Here is a 17,458-nt window from a genome sequence, read left to right on the forward strand (position 1 = left end):
TTGGCTAAGTGGGTTTTCATCCTTCATAAATCCAGCGGGATAGGTTATTCTATTTTATTTTCAACAGTTAACCCATTTCAATTACTATGGGTTGGCAGTGAACTTGTTTATATAAAAATAATTAATAAATAGAAATTGTATGGGCAAAAGAGGTAAAAGAACTATACAGGAAAAGACGAGAACTGTGGTACTTGGCCTGAAGATTTGTCATTGGGAGATGGAACAGGATGGTATTTTCACCCTTTCTCTATTCACACGCTATGAAATTGAGTTTATTTTTTTGTTTCAGCAAGTTTCTCTGTCTATTTACCAGTTTTTGCTGGTGATGCAAATTTGTTGTTGAATCTGATTGATTATTTTTGGTTTCATCCCCAAGGTTTTTAAGGAAAGTTCGAGGTTATTTAGATCCTAGAAGTTGTCATGAACAATTTCAATTATAAACCAAAATTTAAATTCTGAAATTATGTAAAAAAAAAAAGAGATTTTTAAATTCAGTTTTCACAAATAATTTCTGAAAAGTTTGTCGCAGATAATGGAAATCTATCTTTATGCTTTCCAAAAAAAGTCGCACTACAATTTTTTATGCTATTCAATATATTTTTTAGCCTTTCCTACTGTCTATGTATGTTCTCTCAATGTGAATATGGCATGACTTGTTTGAATTTTTTTTTATCAATGAACGTGGTGTTTAATTAGTTGAAGTGCATTTAAATTATCTTTCGGAAATGTATGTTTGGTCTTTCAACTAAATATATATTTTGCAATTAATCCTGCCTTCTATAATTTCAGTATTTATCTTAATGGAGAGTTTGTTCCTTCTATTATGCTGCAGTTGTCTAACTTTAAACTTTAGATATTCAATATTCCGTGTAAGCACTTACAGTATTTTCTTTACAAATCAATTTTGTTGATTAAATAAGACGCAAATATACTTTTCAATAAAGGTTTTTATTACCTACATTCCCACAATTTCTTTGCAACACACCCTCTAAATTTTTAAAATGATCATTTTAGCCTAAGTAAAAATAACTTTTAGATTATATATTTCGAAAATTATTTCAAACGAGCTTTTCAAAATTTTCATAACACCTAAAATACATTTCGAAACAAGTTTTTCAACATCCCTACTGAGATGCATTTCAATAGAACTTTCCGAAAAATATGAAATAAGCTTTTTTCCATGTTTTCTCTTTTCTTCCTCTCTTCTTTCTCTACAGTAGCAGCGGTGTTAGAAGAGGTATCAGAGATGTGGTGAAGGGTATTTTAGTCTTTTTATCTGTTAGTGTGAAGGTGCAGAAGCAATAGCCGAAAATATATCATTGGAGATGCACTGCTTTTTCTTATCAAATAGAACCGATTTATATGGGCAGCTTCTTTCTGCGCCTCCAAAAAATTTTATCTACAGACCCATACAAAAAAAAAAATATTCTTACCCTTTTTGCGAATTAGATAATTCAAAAGTAAAATATGAATTTTGGAATGTACTTTGACTTTCAGATTACACAATTTAAAAATCATTTTTGACTTCTAAATTATATAAATATTTAAAAAAAGGTTGTTTCAGGATTAAACAGTCCAAAAGTTATTTTTTTTTTCATATTAAAAATTTTATTTTTTATTTTAAAAAAATACATGTAGGCATAGGAGAAATTTAAAGAGATGCAGGAAGAAACTGCATTTATTTATATTGAAAGGACCTCACTTTTTTTAACAGCGTAGCACTGAGATCGTGATTTTAGTAGAATAACTACAGTGGTGACCAACAACATAATCCTGCTGGCTTTTGTTGCTTGAACATATTGATTTAGTCTTTAAACAAAGGTGGATTGAGTACAACAGTAGTACTTTAATACTCGTACCTGAAAGCAGCTTGTCATGTGACCGAACTAATTGAAGCAATAAAAAGAAACACAGACCTTAAGTAACTATTCCATACCATAAAAAAGCAGGTAACATTTTTATTTTGGTCAATTTAAATTCTACAATTTTGGGTGTCTTTTTGAGTTCACGTTCATGATATGTTTTGCTTGACCATGATCAGTAAGCGTTGGAGAATCAACAGGCGCTCACGTGCTGCGTAATTCAATTACAATATGAATATGAACATTAATTCATTGAAAGTATCTTGAATACTGTGTATGATGGTCTAGTTATAAAAAAAATGGAACAAAAAAAATATTTTGCTAGCATTCCCTTGGTAACTACAGATTTACTAACTGGCCCCTAATCAAATCACTGCAAAATTTAAAACAAAAAAGTAAAATAGAATCCTGGAAAAAAGATAATACATCCCAGGACCCTTGTTCACCTATAGCTATAGACGTAGCATGCAAAGCAGGAGTGCAGTGAAGCAAACTGCTTTCTTGCCCATTTGCAGATTTGTCAGCAACGTGAAACCCAAATATTTTGACACAACCAGAATGGTTTCCTTAGTTCTAGGGAAATCATGAAATCATTGTCATAAGATGTATCAATCAGTGCACCTCTCCTTTCCACCAACATTCAGTCAGAACATTGCCAACAAAATTGCATATGGTACAAGACCCACCCCCACAGTGGGAACAATGTTTATGCGGATCTATTTCAAACAATTTCCCTCTTAACCAACCCATTCTCTTCCTGCAAGGACAAAGACCGATCGTAACCAAGACATTTTTATATATATACTATACATTTACAAATAACCAGATCAAAGTTATACGGAATTTACGTAGCAAATAAATATCTCCGATTTGGTGGATCAGATGGCAGTAGACATCAAATTAAGAAGTATAAAAAAAGGAGCAAACTAAGAAGAAAATTTAAACATCAACTCCTTTCTTTGTAGGAAAACATAAGTGAGAAATATTAAGAACAAGGACTGATTCAATTATGTGTGGAGAAAAAATATATGCAGTAGCACTGGAAAATAATACTAGAGATTTGTGAAAAATACTGCTATTAATGTTATTCCCCGTTTTGGTAATGCCATCCACATAAAATAAGATAAATGCACAACAACTGGAGGATGGGCACCAATAATAGTCAGAATGACGGGCTTCAGCATAAGTCAAACTGGTAAGTGAAAAATACAAAGAGATGAGAAGATTCGGAAACCAGACTACAAACTAGGATATGGATGGAATGAGCTACAAGGAATTGCCTGTCTGTAAGGATGTTGTAATGTGCACAGATTATTTATGAACTTAGAAATAATAACCAAATATCAATTTGTTAATTATAATTGTTGTACATAATATGTAAAAGTATAGCAAGCTTATGCTTATGCAAATCTATTTCTTATAAAAATAATAGACATAAAAAACCAAACAGAGCCATTGCTGACTAAATGACATTCAGCCTTTCGATCACAACTACACATTACAAGCTAGAGCTTTACATAGCCTTCCTATCAATAATAGATCATTCATTTGATCAAATTATGACCAATTGCCCAAACAAAAGGCTCTCCCTTAACCATAATCCTTTCCAGAGAGAATTAGCAGACAACAAACTTTAATTGGCACAAGACTGCTTAAATAGTTCAAAAGAAAGCTTTAAGGATTCAAAATTCTCCTATTCAAAAGAATACTAAAAAAATATTATAACAATATAATCAAATAAATGGAACAAATATGCCATGATATAAATTGAAGTCTGCTTATAATTAGGGTCCTTGAAAATTCCAAGAAAATGAAACCTTAAAAAAGACAACAATCAAACAAAACATTAATAAAAATAAAATTACTTCATTATAAATACCATGTGCTAAGTAGAAGCCAATCACCGAACCTTATCTCAAACAAACTAACGATCCTAAGAAATCTCCTTAAAGATGCTACTTGGAGCCCACTGGATAGGAATCTCCTAAATGGACACAATTATAAATAAAAATATAAATTGTTTCCCTGTATACATACCAGGATATTTTATAGGCATTAAATCAGGATGACTGTTAAACTATTCATCTAAAAGCATCATACTGGGACCTAACCTTGCAATATTTACCAAAAACTTATTTGTGCTAAATAGATAAACACTCCAAAATGACCATTGGTGAAATTATAAAAAATCATAAATACATTCATCCATCTCCAACATTGTGTATAACACTTACCAAAGTTCATGGTAAACTGTAGTGAGCAAATTAATGAGGTGATAGAAAAACTATACAGATTGACAGTGTTGTAAAAGGACAATTGATTCAAAAAGAGTATATTAATTAAGCAGATACTTACATCCACAGCCTGATAAGATCTGCCTGCGGGTGACTTCTCAGAAACTTCAGCAAATGACGTGGACTCATTATGGGTAATGTCATGATTGAGCATCTAAAACCAAATAAAATGAGACATAAAAAGCCTACTAAGGTTTACACAAATAGAGAATTAATAGATAAAAGAGTATGATGATAAAATATGAAATCAGAAATCTTCCCTATAATCAAGGTATCATTCCTAGAATTTGGATTTTAAGATTAACTTAATTCTATAAAACCGGTCTAGAAGGTGGAAACTGTCAAAGCTTCATAAGAAGGACTACATTGGCTATATATCTCTAGTAAAATTTAGATCAAAGACACCCTCACACCTTGCACATTGAAGGTGCTGGAGGGTGTAAGGAAGGCCGATACAAGAGACCACAATTAAGGCAGCCAGAGGTGATTGGGCACTTTCCAACACAACCCCCTCATGCCTAGGACTATGGCTTGGTACATGGCAATGCAGTACCCAACAATGGATATAGGCATATTAGAATTTAAACTTGCAACCTAACTCAAAAAATTAGCCGTGATTATGAGCATGGTCAGAAGACTCATAAGTACTCCTGAAAAAAGAAAATGAAAATTCAGAGACAGTCTGAAAACATAAGACTATCATAGAAGCAAAATGCATCCTTGAAACATAACAGAGAATAAAATACTGACACTAAAGAGAGCCCCTCTTGTCACAAATCTTACAATAGGGAGGGAAGAAAAATATTGTTAAAGTATGGAATTTCATCACTTGGATGCATAATATTTGTAAATTTGACCACTAGTTGACAAAAAGAATAAAAAATAATTGGTTTGACAAGGTCAATGAAAACACCAATGAGGAGAGTAGATTACATGTTACGTCGGTGAAAAGGAGAAGAGGGACATCAATAAGAGTATTAAGGGAAGTTGTCAAGAGAGATCTTGATAGGTACCAGGAAATAGGAGCAAAAACAGAGACTGATTGTGATATGTAAAATATAAAGAAAATGATGCTAGTTATTCATAGCTTCCTATAATTAAGGTAGGTTGGTGTATTCTAGACAACTGAATGAAAACTGAATAATAATAACAAAAGTGCAATGCAGTTTTGTTGTCTTCTCTATTTCTGTCCTCCTCTCTTTGTCCTCTCTATTATGTTCTTCTTCCTTTTTACCCTCTTCTTTCTCTATTTATCTGTATCCTTCTCTATCCCTACAATTCAAAAATGCAGAAAAATAGAAAGAAAGCAACAATCTGGGCAGATAGATGGTGCTCAATTCTCTCCCAAGCGCCAACCAATTCAAGCCACCTCCTAATGAGTGCATGAATAGGGAGGATCTAAAATAGTTTGTAAGAAATAATTTCTTGTAATGTTGAGTTTATTTTGATTGTAAATTTTAGAAATTAGAAATTTACTTTCATGTGTAAAATAGATGCATATAAATTTTTCATTTGAACCTATCAAAAATTGGAAGACAATGAACTGAGGATCATTTTGAAGTCATCCAAGCCCAAGGAAGCCAACTTAAATTTCAGCAGAGCAAGGGAAGTCAAAGCAAAGAAAAGTCAAGTATGGCAAGTGTGAAGGATGCATGGGAAGTGTGACATGGGAAACATGGACCAATCTAAGTCATTGATCTAAACCTGAATTGTGAATTTCAAAACTTAAATTTTCCCTCCTTGTCTAGTTCAAGTTTCATTCAAACTTCAATCCTCTAGATTCGATATTCACATTTCATGTTAGGCACAGTAGAATGTCATTTAGTGTTAGGGTATAAGGTGGGGGGTAAGGAGAAGAAGAAGAAAGGTAGGAGGGAAGTGATGCCGAACGATATTGACCGTAAAGGTCGAACGGTGGAAGGCATGTAGAGGTAAGGCCGGACGGTGGACAAGGGGGAATGGTTAGATCGAACGGTGGATAGGGGGAGCTACCAGGCCGAACGGTGGGAGGCAGGGAGTGACCAGGCTGAACGGTGGGCAGCAGGGAGTGACCAAGCTGAAAGGAGGTAAGGCCGGACAGTGGACAAGGGGGAATGGTTAGATCGAACGGTGGATAGGGGGACCTACCAGGCCGAACGGTGGGAGGCAGGGAGTGACCAGGCCGAACGGTGGGCAGCAGGGAGTGACCAGGCTGAACGGAGGTAAGGCCGAACGGTGGACAAGGGGGAATGGTTAGATCGAACGGTGGATAGGGGGAGCTACCAGGCCGAACGGTGGAAGGCAGGGAGTGACCAGGCCGAACGGTGGGCAGCAGGGAGTGACCAGGCTGAACGGTGGGAGGCAGGAGGGCCGAACGGTTGGGTCGGGAGCAACACCGAACGGTAGAAAGGAAGGAGCAGGATGGCCGAACAGTTGGGAGCAGAGGGGAAGCATCCTAACTGACACCGCAGTTAGGATGGGCGGGAAATTAATTAGAGTATAAGGTCGTATCCCAGGATATTATTACGTATAAGTTAAATATAGTAAATAAGGATAAAGATATTCGTATCAAATAATTATAATAAATAGGATTATTTGTATTAGATAATTATAATAAATAGGAGTAAATTCTATTATTCATTACCTTTTCGGGGGGAATTAATTAGTATTAATAAAGGGGAAGCCTAGGGTTTAAGGATGTTTTTTTGATAATTGAGTTTTGTAGAGGAGGTTATGCTCCAGGATAATTGACGGAGGTTATGCTCCCAATTATTGGTTGACTGAAGGAGGTTATGCTCCCAGTTATTATTTACTTGTGTTTACCCAAATATTACCATCAATAAAAGAGATTCATCCATCCTTTGTCATTCGTTTATTATTCTGTTACATGCATGAGAGTGTGAAAGGTTGTATTTGGCTAGTTTACGTACTCAGGTACGTAACATTTAGGATATTATGGTCTTAGGCTATAAATAGCCATCTCTTCTCTTTGCAAATAATCTTTTAATATATGAGAATGAAGAGAGATTTTCTAGAGCACTTCTACAGTTCTTTGAAAGAAGAGAATCATCTTTGAGTCTTATTTTAGATCTTAAGATCAAGTGGTGACTCCTTTCAACACTTATCTTAAAGCTCCTTCAAGTGGCATGGCTTCCTCCATCAATCCATACGTTCCTATCTTGCATTATTTTCTTTTATTCATCTTCTTTACTGAATTGAAAGTGTTCTATTTTCTTGAAGTTTCGTCCACCTCCTATATCTATTACTACATTCATGTTCTCTTCTCTTCTTAGAAGTAAACTTTTCACACTTGAATAATCCTATGGATTAATGCCGTGTCTAGTGGCAAGCTTCCAAGGAATTCTATTTTTATCTCTTTGTTGTGTGGTTATTTTTTTATTCTGGTGTTCATGTTATTGCTCTACTCTTATATGCAAGTTTTACACTTAAACCTATAGATTAAATTTGTGTTGAGTGGTGAACATCTTTGAGATTCATGTTGTTTGTTCTAAAATTCTGTAAGTTTAAACAAATTCAAGTGTAATATTAAATCAAGCTAAAACATAACTAGACATTCATCACGTTCCCACACTCCTTTCACCCCTCACAAATGCTCAATTTCCAGAAAAATGCATCTAATAAACCTACTTCTAATGCCGCATAGGCAGTTAGTTACTCTACCTCTCCTTAAATCTGATCAGGTCCAGCAAATCTCATATTCTGACCAAATAAAGTAACCTCCACCCCACCCCCACCCACCTTTTACTGCTACTACACTTACTCATCCTGCGGAAAAATGCATCTCATGCACCTCCAAACTGCCCATGTCACATGATCAGTTAGTTGCTCCGTCTCTATCTTTAAATCTGATTAGGTGCAATAAACCTCATGTTCTGACTAGGTATCTCCTTTCCTTGAGCATCCTCTCATTCTAATTTTTTATTAAAAAAATAAACAAGAAAAGGAACTAACTATTCCTTTTTTCCTTGACCATTTTTTTCTCTTATGCAATGAAAATTCTGAACTGTGATGCACCGAATTGTTCTTCAGTTTTCTGGTTGGATTGACCAGTCTCATTTTTATAATCCTTCAAAATATCCAGTATCTAACATATATAATGCACATGTATCACTCTACAAAAATTCTGTACTCGGTTAACTGAAAAATTCATAAAAAATGACAAAGAATAACATAGTTAACTGAAAAATTCACACAATGACCAACAATGACTCTGTACACAGTAGATTCTTGTCATATCATAAAATAAATATTAAAAATGATATTTTATGTAGTATAAAAAAGTATGCCCTGTCTACAATTTATTGACCATTGCACTGTGCAGCAAGATTCAATTCAATAGCAAATAAATCCACTGGAATAATTATATAAATAAGGAATTGATCCCTAGATTATGTGTTATTACGAACGTTTCTATTTAATCCTGTACATATCTTTCTAATTAGAGGATATTAAATATCATCTATTTATTGCATGGATTTTTCTCAATATAAATAAAGGTATTGTCAACACACGATTTTAGCTCAATGTTTCTTTCTTTCTTTCTTATAGTTTAAAATGGTATCTAGAGTCTTTCCAAATCATATTGGCTCGGTAAAAAAATGGTTTCTAGAAGATCTTCTATTTTTTGTGAACCATTTCAAAGTCCGAATCACCATCCTGGTGCTACCTTCGGTGAAGTTTCTTGTGATCACCTTTTCCTCTAGAAAACACAAGGTTGGGATCATGCTGATCTATCCAACCATCCAAGCGCCAACTCAAGCCACCCATACCTACCTCACGTATGACCTCTCTCCTGCTCCTACCACAAGTTCCACTAGCACATGTGGTGCCCCTATAGCAGACCAACCTTCTCCCAAGTCACCTCTATACGCTCATATCCCTGTTGTGACCGCCTCACTGAAGTTCTTTTGGTGATCCGATCTACTTTTCTCTTTTCTTAGGTCATTTTATTATTTCTTTTATCAAGCTTTCCAAAAAAAATGTCTTTTCAACACACACCAACCTTTGGAACAAATTCTCCATTTTTTCTAACCATATTGTTAGTATTAAGAACATGAACAAGTCTAACCATTCCACTTGGCCTTCCAAAACAGGTTATGATTAAGGTGGTTAGGCTACAAATCCCATCTTATTACAACTATTGAATCTGTTCCTACAAAACATCAAGAACAATGGATAAAACTTGATGATCAACTATGTGTTATTATTAATTCCACTATTCACACCTCACTTAAATCTATTTTCTATCCCCGTGAGACGTGTGCATCAGTTTGGATTGAGGCTCATGCCTTTTATACCAATATCACACAACGATTGTACAGTGCCAAAACCTCTTAACACCTTTCTCTGATGATTTGACGGTCATATGTGTCTTTATCTTAGCCAACTTCATGATGCCTTAAGTGATTTTAATGAGCTCCTTCCACCATCTATATATGTGAAAGAACTTGAGAACCGTAGTACATTCTTTATGACTTTGGGCTTGTATAGCTTGGAACAAGTGTATGTTGCTACCAAGAATCAGATTCTAGGATCACTCGTAAACCCTACTATGACTTTTGCATCATTTGAGCTCTCTATGTTCCTCAAAAAATGAAACACGAAGGAACATACTATGTCTACAAGTGAAAACATTGTTTTTGCATCAGAAAGTAATAACTTTAGACACTTTTACATAGGTAATTCTAAAAGTAGTTCAAAATGAAAACATTGTCACCACATTGGACATACAATTGATATATGTTGGAAGTTGCATGGGAAGCCCCCTCATTCACCCAAGATTCCCAGACATATACTACCAAGTCATTTATTGCTACTAAATTGTCGATTAATCTATCTCGAGCAACATATGAAAACTTTATCAACCGGTGTGCAATATGTCAATCAACTAGTAACACTATTTCAGTAGCACAATCATTAATTCATCTACTTGTCTCTGTAGGACTCTCCAAATGACTCTACCATGACTCAAGATGATTCTCCAATACCTCTTCAAGGATATATCAACGTTGCTCACAACCTATTATAATTCCAATATGGGATCCATCTTTGATGGATATATAGTGTACGTATATCAGTGTTGCTCAATCCTTCCCTGCTCTATCTCTCAATCAGATCTGGTATCCTCTCAAAATGCTTGCCCAATTGCTATTCAAAACGGTACATGTTCAACTCATAATCTTTCTTCTCACTATGCAAATCTCAATTATCACTGTCTTTTCACCATACTTATATTTTTTTGTCTTCATTATATTTTATTCCTATTCCTAGGTCTTCAGATGAAGTTGTATTTGGCCTAAAGTGGCGACAAACAATTATTGATGATATGTGTGTCATTCAAAAGTAGGGGTCCTCGGGAATCAATTCCTCTTTCAGTTGGCAAATCAATTGTTAGGTGTTAGTGGTTGTAAACTCATAAAATAGGACTTGACAGTAACATTAATAGCTATAAAGCTCGGCTGGTTGTTGAAAGATATACACAAATCTATGGTCAAGATTATGTTGACATTTTCTCTCTTGTTTGCAAAACGATATTAATTAGGTTTTTCATTTGCATTGTAGTTATTGATGACTTGATCATGTTTCAACTTGACCTCAAAAATGCATTTCTACATGGTGATCTTGATGAGGGAGTCTATATGGAGTAACCTCCTAGATTTGTTACTCAAAGGGAGTCATCTATCATGGTATGACATCTACATACATCCCTATATGGCCCAAGCAATCCCGTGTGCATGGTTTGGGTGTTTTCATCCAATAGTCTAGAATGATACTATGAAATGATGTTGATCATTCTCTATTTTATGGTCATTCTCGCCAAGAATGTAACTATCTTTGGTATATGTGGACAACCTTGTTATTACAGGCAATGATAAGGAGAGTATTGTACAGGTAAAACAATATCTTGCTTAAAAGTTCCAAACAAAAGTCTTGGACACTTGAGGTATTTCCTTGGTATAGAAGTGACAAAGTCCAAGGATGATTAGGTCATACTTCAAAGAAAACATGCTCTAGATATTCTAGAAGACATAGGGAAGATAAATACTAAGCCCATGGACACACCAATAAATCCAAGCGTCAAAGTTGTATCTAAATAAGAACCTATTTTAACCCAAGGAGATACAAAAGGTTAGTTGGTAAGCTAAATTACCACATTGTAACTTGTCCAAAACATTGCCTTTGCAATGAGTGTAAGTCAATTTTTAAACTCTCCTTGCCAAGACCATTGGGATTCAGTGATACAAATCCTAAAATACATTAAGAAGGATCTTGGAAAAGATGTCATTTATGAAGATAAGACAAACACTCAAATTGCTTGGTATTTTGATGCGGCTAAGCAAGTAGGGTCACCAATGCTCCATTTTAGGGTGTCACATTCTTGTTGAAAAAAAAGAGTTGTGGAAAGGTCTAGTTCAAAAGCAAAATACAAGAATATAGCATTAGTCACTTTGAACTCAGATGGGTAAAACAACTCTTCAAAGAGCTTAAATTTGAAGAAAGTTCCCAAATACACCTTGTATGTGACAATCAGGTAGCATTACACATTGCCTCTAATCTTGTCTATCATGAGGACCAAACATATTGAAGTAGAATGTTATTTCATAAGGAAAAAAGAACTAGATTATGGAGACATTTCCACTAGATTTGTCAAACCTAATGAACAATTGGCTAACATATTCACCAAGTCTCTATAGGATCAAGGATAAAGGATCGATTACATTTGAAACAAGCTGAGGACATACCATTTAAATGCTCCAGCTTGAGAAGGAGTGTTAGGTACCTGGGTTTGGAACCTAACAATAACACTCACTCGATGCAGATAAAAGAGATGAAAGAAAGAATTCTCTTATTCACACGGTAGAATCGTCACTCTACAAAGGATGGGTTGGGAGCATAACCTCCTTCTACAGGCTAAAGACTTGACTTTACACAAAATACTCTTGATCTCCTCTACAGAGTTACAAGAGCTCTATTTATAGCAGCTCTGACCCGCCCGCTCCCCCTTTACAACCGACACCCTCACACCTTAACTGCTCAATCCTCAACCCAATCTATCCTAACATCTTAGATCCTAACATTACACCCCGCTGCAGAACAACCTTGTCCTCAAGGTTGGAATCGAAAAGCTTGGTCTCTTGGCTCCTCTTCATCATCTTGTTATCATATGAAGTGAACCCACTGGCTACTGCCCTCCAATTCAGGTTTGGAGGCTTGGGTGGTGGCAATTCATCCTCTAATAACTTCCCTTCTTCCTAGATTCTATTAGCTTCCAGCATTCTGGTCACCTTTAAGTCGCTCTCTCCCCTCTGCTGATGTATCAAAAATTGCAAGCCCCCTTTTCTGTTCGTTGGCCCACCTCCTCACAGAATCCATTCTTCTCTCCGGGCATTGATTCTTCCATCCACTCTTCCCTCCGAAGCCTTCATTCCTTCTTCCATCACGCTTCTCTCCCACTGATACATCCCTCCTAGACCGTTCAGTTCTTGTCGTCCTCTTCCGTTTGGGTCCGGCAATCCTCTCCCATGACCGTTCAGTTCCTTCAGTCCTCTTGAGTTTGCAGCCTGTAGTCCTAGCCCGTTCGGTTCCGGCCATCCTGTCACGTTCGGCTCGCGTAGTCCTCTTTCATTCGGTTCTAGCAATCCTCTACCGTTTGGTTCTAGCAGTCCTAGCCTGTTCGGTTTTGGCCATCCTCTCACGTTCGGCTCGGGCAATCCTCTCCCGTTAGGTTCCGGCCGTCCTTTCACGTTCGGTTCCGACAGTTCCTCACGTTCGGTTCCGGTCATCCTCTCACGTTCGGATCCAACAGTCCTCTGTCGTTCGAGTCCTGCAGTCCTCTCAGGTTCGTTCCCCAATTAGGTTGGGCGTCTCTTCGGTCTTCATCCAGTTCCTCCTCCAAGCATTCCCTTCTCCTTCTTTGATTCTCGTTAACAAAATGTTGATCTTCATCTACAGACCTTGGACTACCTTCTAATCCCTTTTCCTGGTTCCACACCCTTCCTCCAAGAACTCGCAATAGTTCTCTGGTTTCTTGCCACATTTCTTGCATATTACTTCTCCATTCTGCTAGCTCCCTTTTCTGTTCGTTGATCCTCCTTTCCCAAGAATTGTCTCTTCCTTCCATGCTTCCCCCCTTTCTTGATCACTTCTTGATCCGTTCTTGACCCCTTCTTGATCTAGCACCCCTCTCCTAAGGATATCCGGCAGCTTCTCGAATCGGCAAGTCCGACCAATTTGTTAGGTACCTGGGTTTGGAACCTGTTAGATGTTAAGATGTGTGTTTTTATCCTCACCTTACAAGCCAGTTTTGTGGGGTTGAGTTAGGCTTAAAAGCCCACTACTAATAGAACCTAACAATAGCACTCACTCAATACAGTTAAAAGAGATGAAAGAAAGAATTCTCTTATTCACACTATAGAATCGTCACTCTACAAAAGATGGGTTGGGAGCATAACCTCCCTGGTTGAGAGCATAACCTCCCCCTACAGGCTAAAGACCTAACTTTACACAAAATACTCTCAATCCCCTCTACAAAGTTACAAGAGCTCTATTTATAGCAGCTTTGACCCGCCCGCTCCCCCTTTACAATCGACACCCTCACACCCTTAACCATTAAGTCCTTAACCCAATATATCCTAACATCCTAGATCCTAACAAGGAGTGTTATAATTATGAAATAAAAGAACTGATCCTATATAATCAACAATATCTATATTATATTTTATTATCAGGAACGTTTTTTATCTATTCCCGTATCATATCTTTATTATGTATTAATTTTGTTAGAAGTGGACTTTAAGCCTAACTCAACCCCACAAAACCGGCTTGTAAGGTGAGATTTGCACCCACTTATAAACTATGAATTGGCCTTATCTCTAGTCGATGTGGGACTTCCAACACACCCCCTCACGCCGAGCTATGTACATCTCAAGCATGGAATTAGACATTTTTAATGGGTGGTCTGATAGCGGCCCGATAGCAGGTGGAACAATATGCCCAACAAAACAACAAATATCGCTAGGATAGACTCTAACCATGGCTCTGATACCAACTTGAGACTGAAAAGAAATAATTCTTGAGGGCTTGATTGATCCCTCTCATAATCTTTTATTTATAAAAATAAATTGATATAAGAGTACAGGATAATTAGGGTAACCCTAGACACAATATAATCATGATAATTAAAGTAACCCTATACACAATATAATCCTGATAAATAAGGTAACCCTAGACACAATATAATCATGATAAATAGGGTAACCCTAGACACAATATAATCATGATAAATAAGGTAACCCTAGACACAGTATAATCATGATAAGAGTAACCTTTGACACAATATAATGATGATAAATAGGATAAATATCCTAACAATTTTTATTCTCTATGTGAATAAAGCATCCATGTTGTTTAATAAAGCTATGTTTTTATTCTCTATGTGAATAACATATGGTTTCAGCTCAATGTTTATCCCAATTTTTATTCTCTATGTGAATAACATATGGTTTCAGCTCAATGTTTCTCTCATTCCTAGAGCTGCTAACAAGTTAGGGTCCTGGTCGACTAGTGAATAATAAAGCTTATCTGTAAGATAAATATTGGGGCAGACAAAATTGCACAACAAAGTTTCTAATTGATACCAACTGAAAAGTAATCATGACATATGGTTTTGGGCAAACTTTAGCGTACCCCACTTGGATATTTGTTTTCTTGACCATCTTCAAATAGGGATGAGAAGTATGCTGGATCATATATAGAACCTCCAAGTATCTCATTGGAATTTGAGCATTGCCTTGCTATTGCAGGTGTCACGGGACTCAAAAAACTACCCCTCAAATCAGCATCTGCTGCTCGAGAAATTGTGTCTACATAGGAAGCACCCAACCTGTAAATTTGAATCCATAACAACGAGGATGATAGCCTCACTGTAAAACCAACACTTTGCATAACCAGTGTAACTTTCACTGAAAATATGAAAAATGCTGTGTAATCTTGAGTAGAAATGTTCCTGCAAATACACATAATGTTCTTCATCAGATATGAATGGAAAACACAGTCATGATCACTTGTCTGACTCTTACAAACATAGAAAATTGGTTTGCCTGAATCTCTTCACTGCATATGGCAGCAACTTTATTTTGTTAAATTGACAAAAAAATACTAAATGTAGGATGCACACTGTTAAAATTAGAGTTTAGGTAAAATGTGAGGGAAGAGAGAATAAAGCGATTAAACAATACTCTACTAGATTAATATGGTGTGTTAAATATTAATTGTATGTTTCTATTTATACTAATAATTATGCCTTACCAGCCAAAACTCACAAATAAATCAACAAATGTGAAAAAATCCGGAGTTAACTGTGAAGATTGCTTCCTCAATTAGATGACAAATTAATTCCACGTATATATTATAAGATGCTGCAAACATATTCTCAAGACATTTTAAGATACTCCATAATAAAGTAAACATTCATATATTCTAATATTTCCCCTCAAATTAAAGTTTACTGAGCTTTAACCTTGTTACAAATAAACAAATTAAAAATGACAATAAGCTTGTTGCATACAGTGACCTCCATGAAACGTGGATGGAATACTAACTAAAGGATGCAGAAGAGTTTGAAGATTTTAAATGACCATCAGCGAAGAGAATTGGTCACAATATTTGCATAATAAGGAAGAAAACATTTCATCGGAAATTTGTTCAGTGGAAATTCCCTAGAAAGCAACTATACACTATGGGAAGTAAAATCTTTTTATGTTCAAGAACATAAACAAAACAAAAAACAAAAAAAAAAACATAAAAAAACTCAACAAACTAGGAAATTATAATCGGGAATAAAATCTAGGGAGCAATAAGAAACAAATTATTCTAGTAACAATGCAAGTGGTTTCAAATTCAGCTTTAACAAGAAGATCACTCATATGCGTATCTCATCCTTACTAGAGAGGGTTAGCATTATAGGTTAACATAGATGATCAACGCAAAACTCCAGTTACAAAAGAAACTGCATGCAAATTTTGTCCCAATCCATATTTGCACTTTATCTATAACCTCAGGTCACATAATAATAAAATAAAGACAACGAATGTCACGGTCAATGCCTCATCCTAAGGGGCAAGAATCATCGGCCAAGATTCAACCTTTTGGTCTCAAGAGAAATTAATCGAATAAACAAATAGCGAAATAAAATATATTCACTGAACGCACCAAATTTCTCGAGCGAAAAGAATAAACCAACAAACGTCAAGCAATATGGTACAGAAGAGAAGAAAGGCGTAGGTGCGGCCAAGGCTCTGACTGCTACTCTCAATTGCGACCAAAGCAAACAACGCAACTACCAGATTTACGAGCGACACACCATTGTAGGATGCTCCCAGCGATCCAACCAACGCGCACCCAATCTAGTATTTCCAAAATGGCCAAAAAAATTCAATTAATGACAACAATGCGCAAGTAACTCGTTAAATAAGAGAGGCTCGGTTGGAACCTGAAGGTAAATGAGGATGACAGCAAAGGACTGGAGCCTATCGTAGTCGCGAATCCATGGCTGTAATCGATCTCGCAAATTCAAACAGGATGAACAACAAAGCATCATAAAAGACTATCACCAATTTAGCTTTCAATCTAAATCAATCGGAGCAAAAGCGTGTAATGCATCATCCCCTTCCTCCTCAACCACTGCGATGGTGCTGCTGTGCGTATGGCGTCGTTCTTCACACTCTCTCGTTTTGCATTTTCGGTTTTGTTTTGTATCCTTGCTGGCATGTAGCGAACAGTGCTTTGGGGGCAATTACAACTTATATTGTGTCCTCTTTTCTCTCCACCCCTGTAACCAACTTTCTTTCTTTTTCTTTTTCTTTTTCTTTTTTATTTTTTCTCTCTGCTCCAAGTCCATCTTTTTTATTTTATTCCTCTTTGTCTTCCCTACACAGTTGTTTTTTAACTGCTTCTCTACTTTTACCTTACTATATTCTAAAGGACTTTTATTTTCAATTTTACACTGAAAACAGATAGATATGTGCCTGGGAGAATTAACCCATATATCAGGCATTTAATGGTATATCGAAGGCTCATGGTAGATGCTTTTTAAGATATCACAGGTACCATCATTCTTAATAAAAAAAATCACTAATATTAGTAGAGACCTTATACGTACGTAAAAATAAACATTTTCCTCTCATTATGATTTATTAGATATATAGAATGGAACAATTTAGTTATACAAAATTTAGACACGAGGTTTTGTTTTATTATTTTACAGCATATGAGAGTAGAATATAGATTTCATCTTAGTGAATT

At 36.0% G+C, this 17,458-nt stretch overlaps 1 protein-coding gene across 1 annotated transcript; it reads right to left on the reverse strand.

Annotated features, from left to right (window-relative positions):
* Positions 1 to 2,086: 2,086 nt before the first annotated feature.
* LOC124836857 (uncharacterized) lies at positions 2,087 to 17,047 on the reverse strand. Its single transcript, XM_047312091.2, has 5 exons — positions 16,647 to 17,047; positions 16,367 to 16,560; positions 14,843 to 15,161; positions 4,218 to 4,310; positions 2,087 to 2,619 (listed from the first exon to the last, which is right to left on the reverse strand). Exons 1-5 carry the CDS (start codon positions 16,752 to 16,754, stop codon positions 2,584 to 2,586), a joined length of 750 nt encoding a protein of 249 aa, XP_047168047.1. The 5' UTR covers positions 16,755 to 17,047; the 3' UTR covers positions 2,087 to 2,583.
* Positions 17,048 to 17,458: the final 411 nt, after the last annotated feature.

Source organism: Vigna umbellata, chromosome 7 (assembly GCF_029865625.1).
Source record: "Vigna umbellata cultivar VRB3 chromosome 7, Vumbellata_1.0, whole genome shotgun sequence".
Taxonomy (NCBI): domain Eukaryota; kingdom Viridiplantae; phylum Streptophyta; class Magnoliopsida; order Fabales; family Fabaceae; genus Vigna; species Vigna umbellata.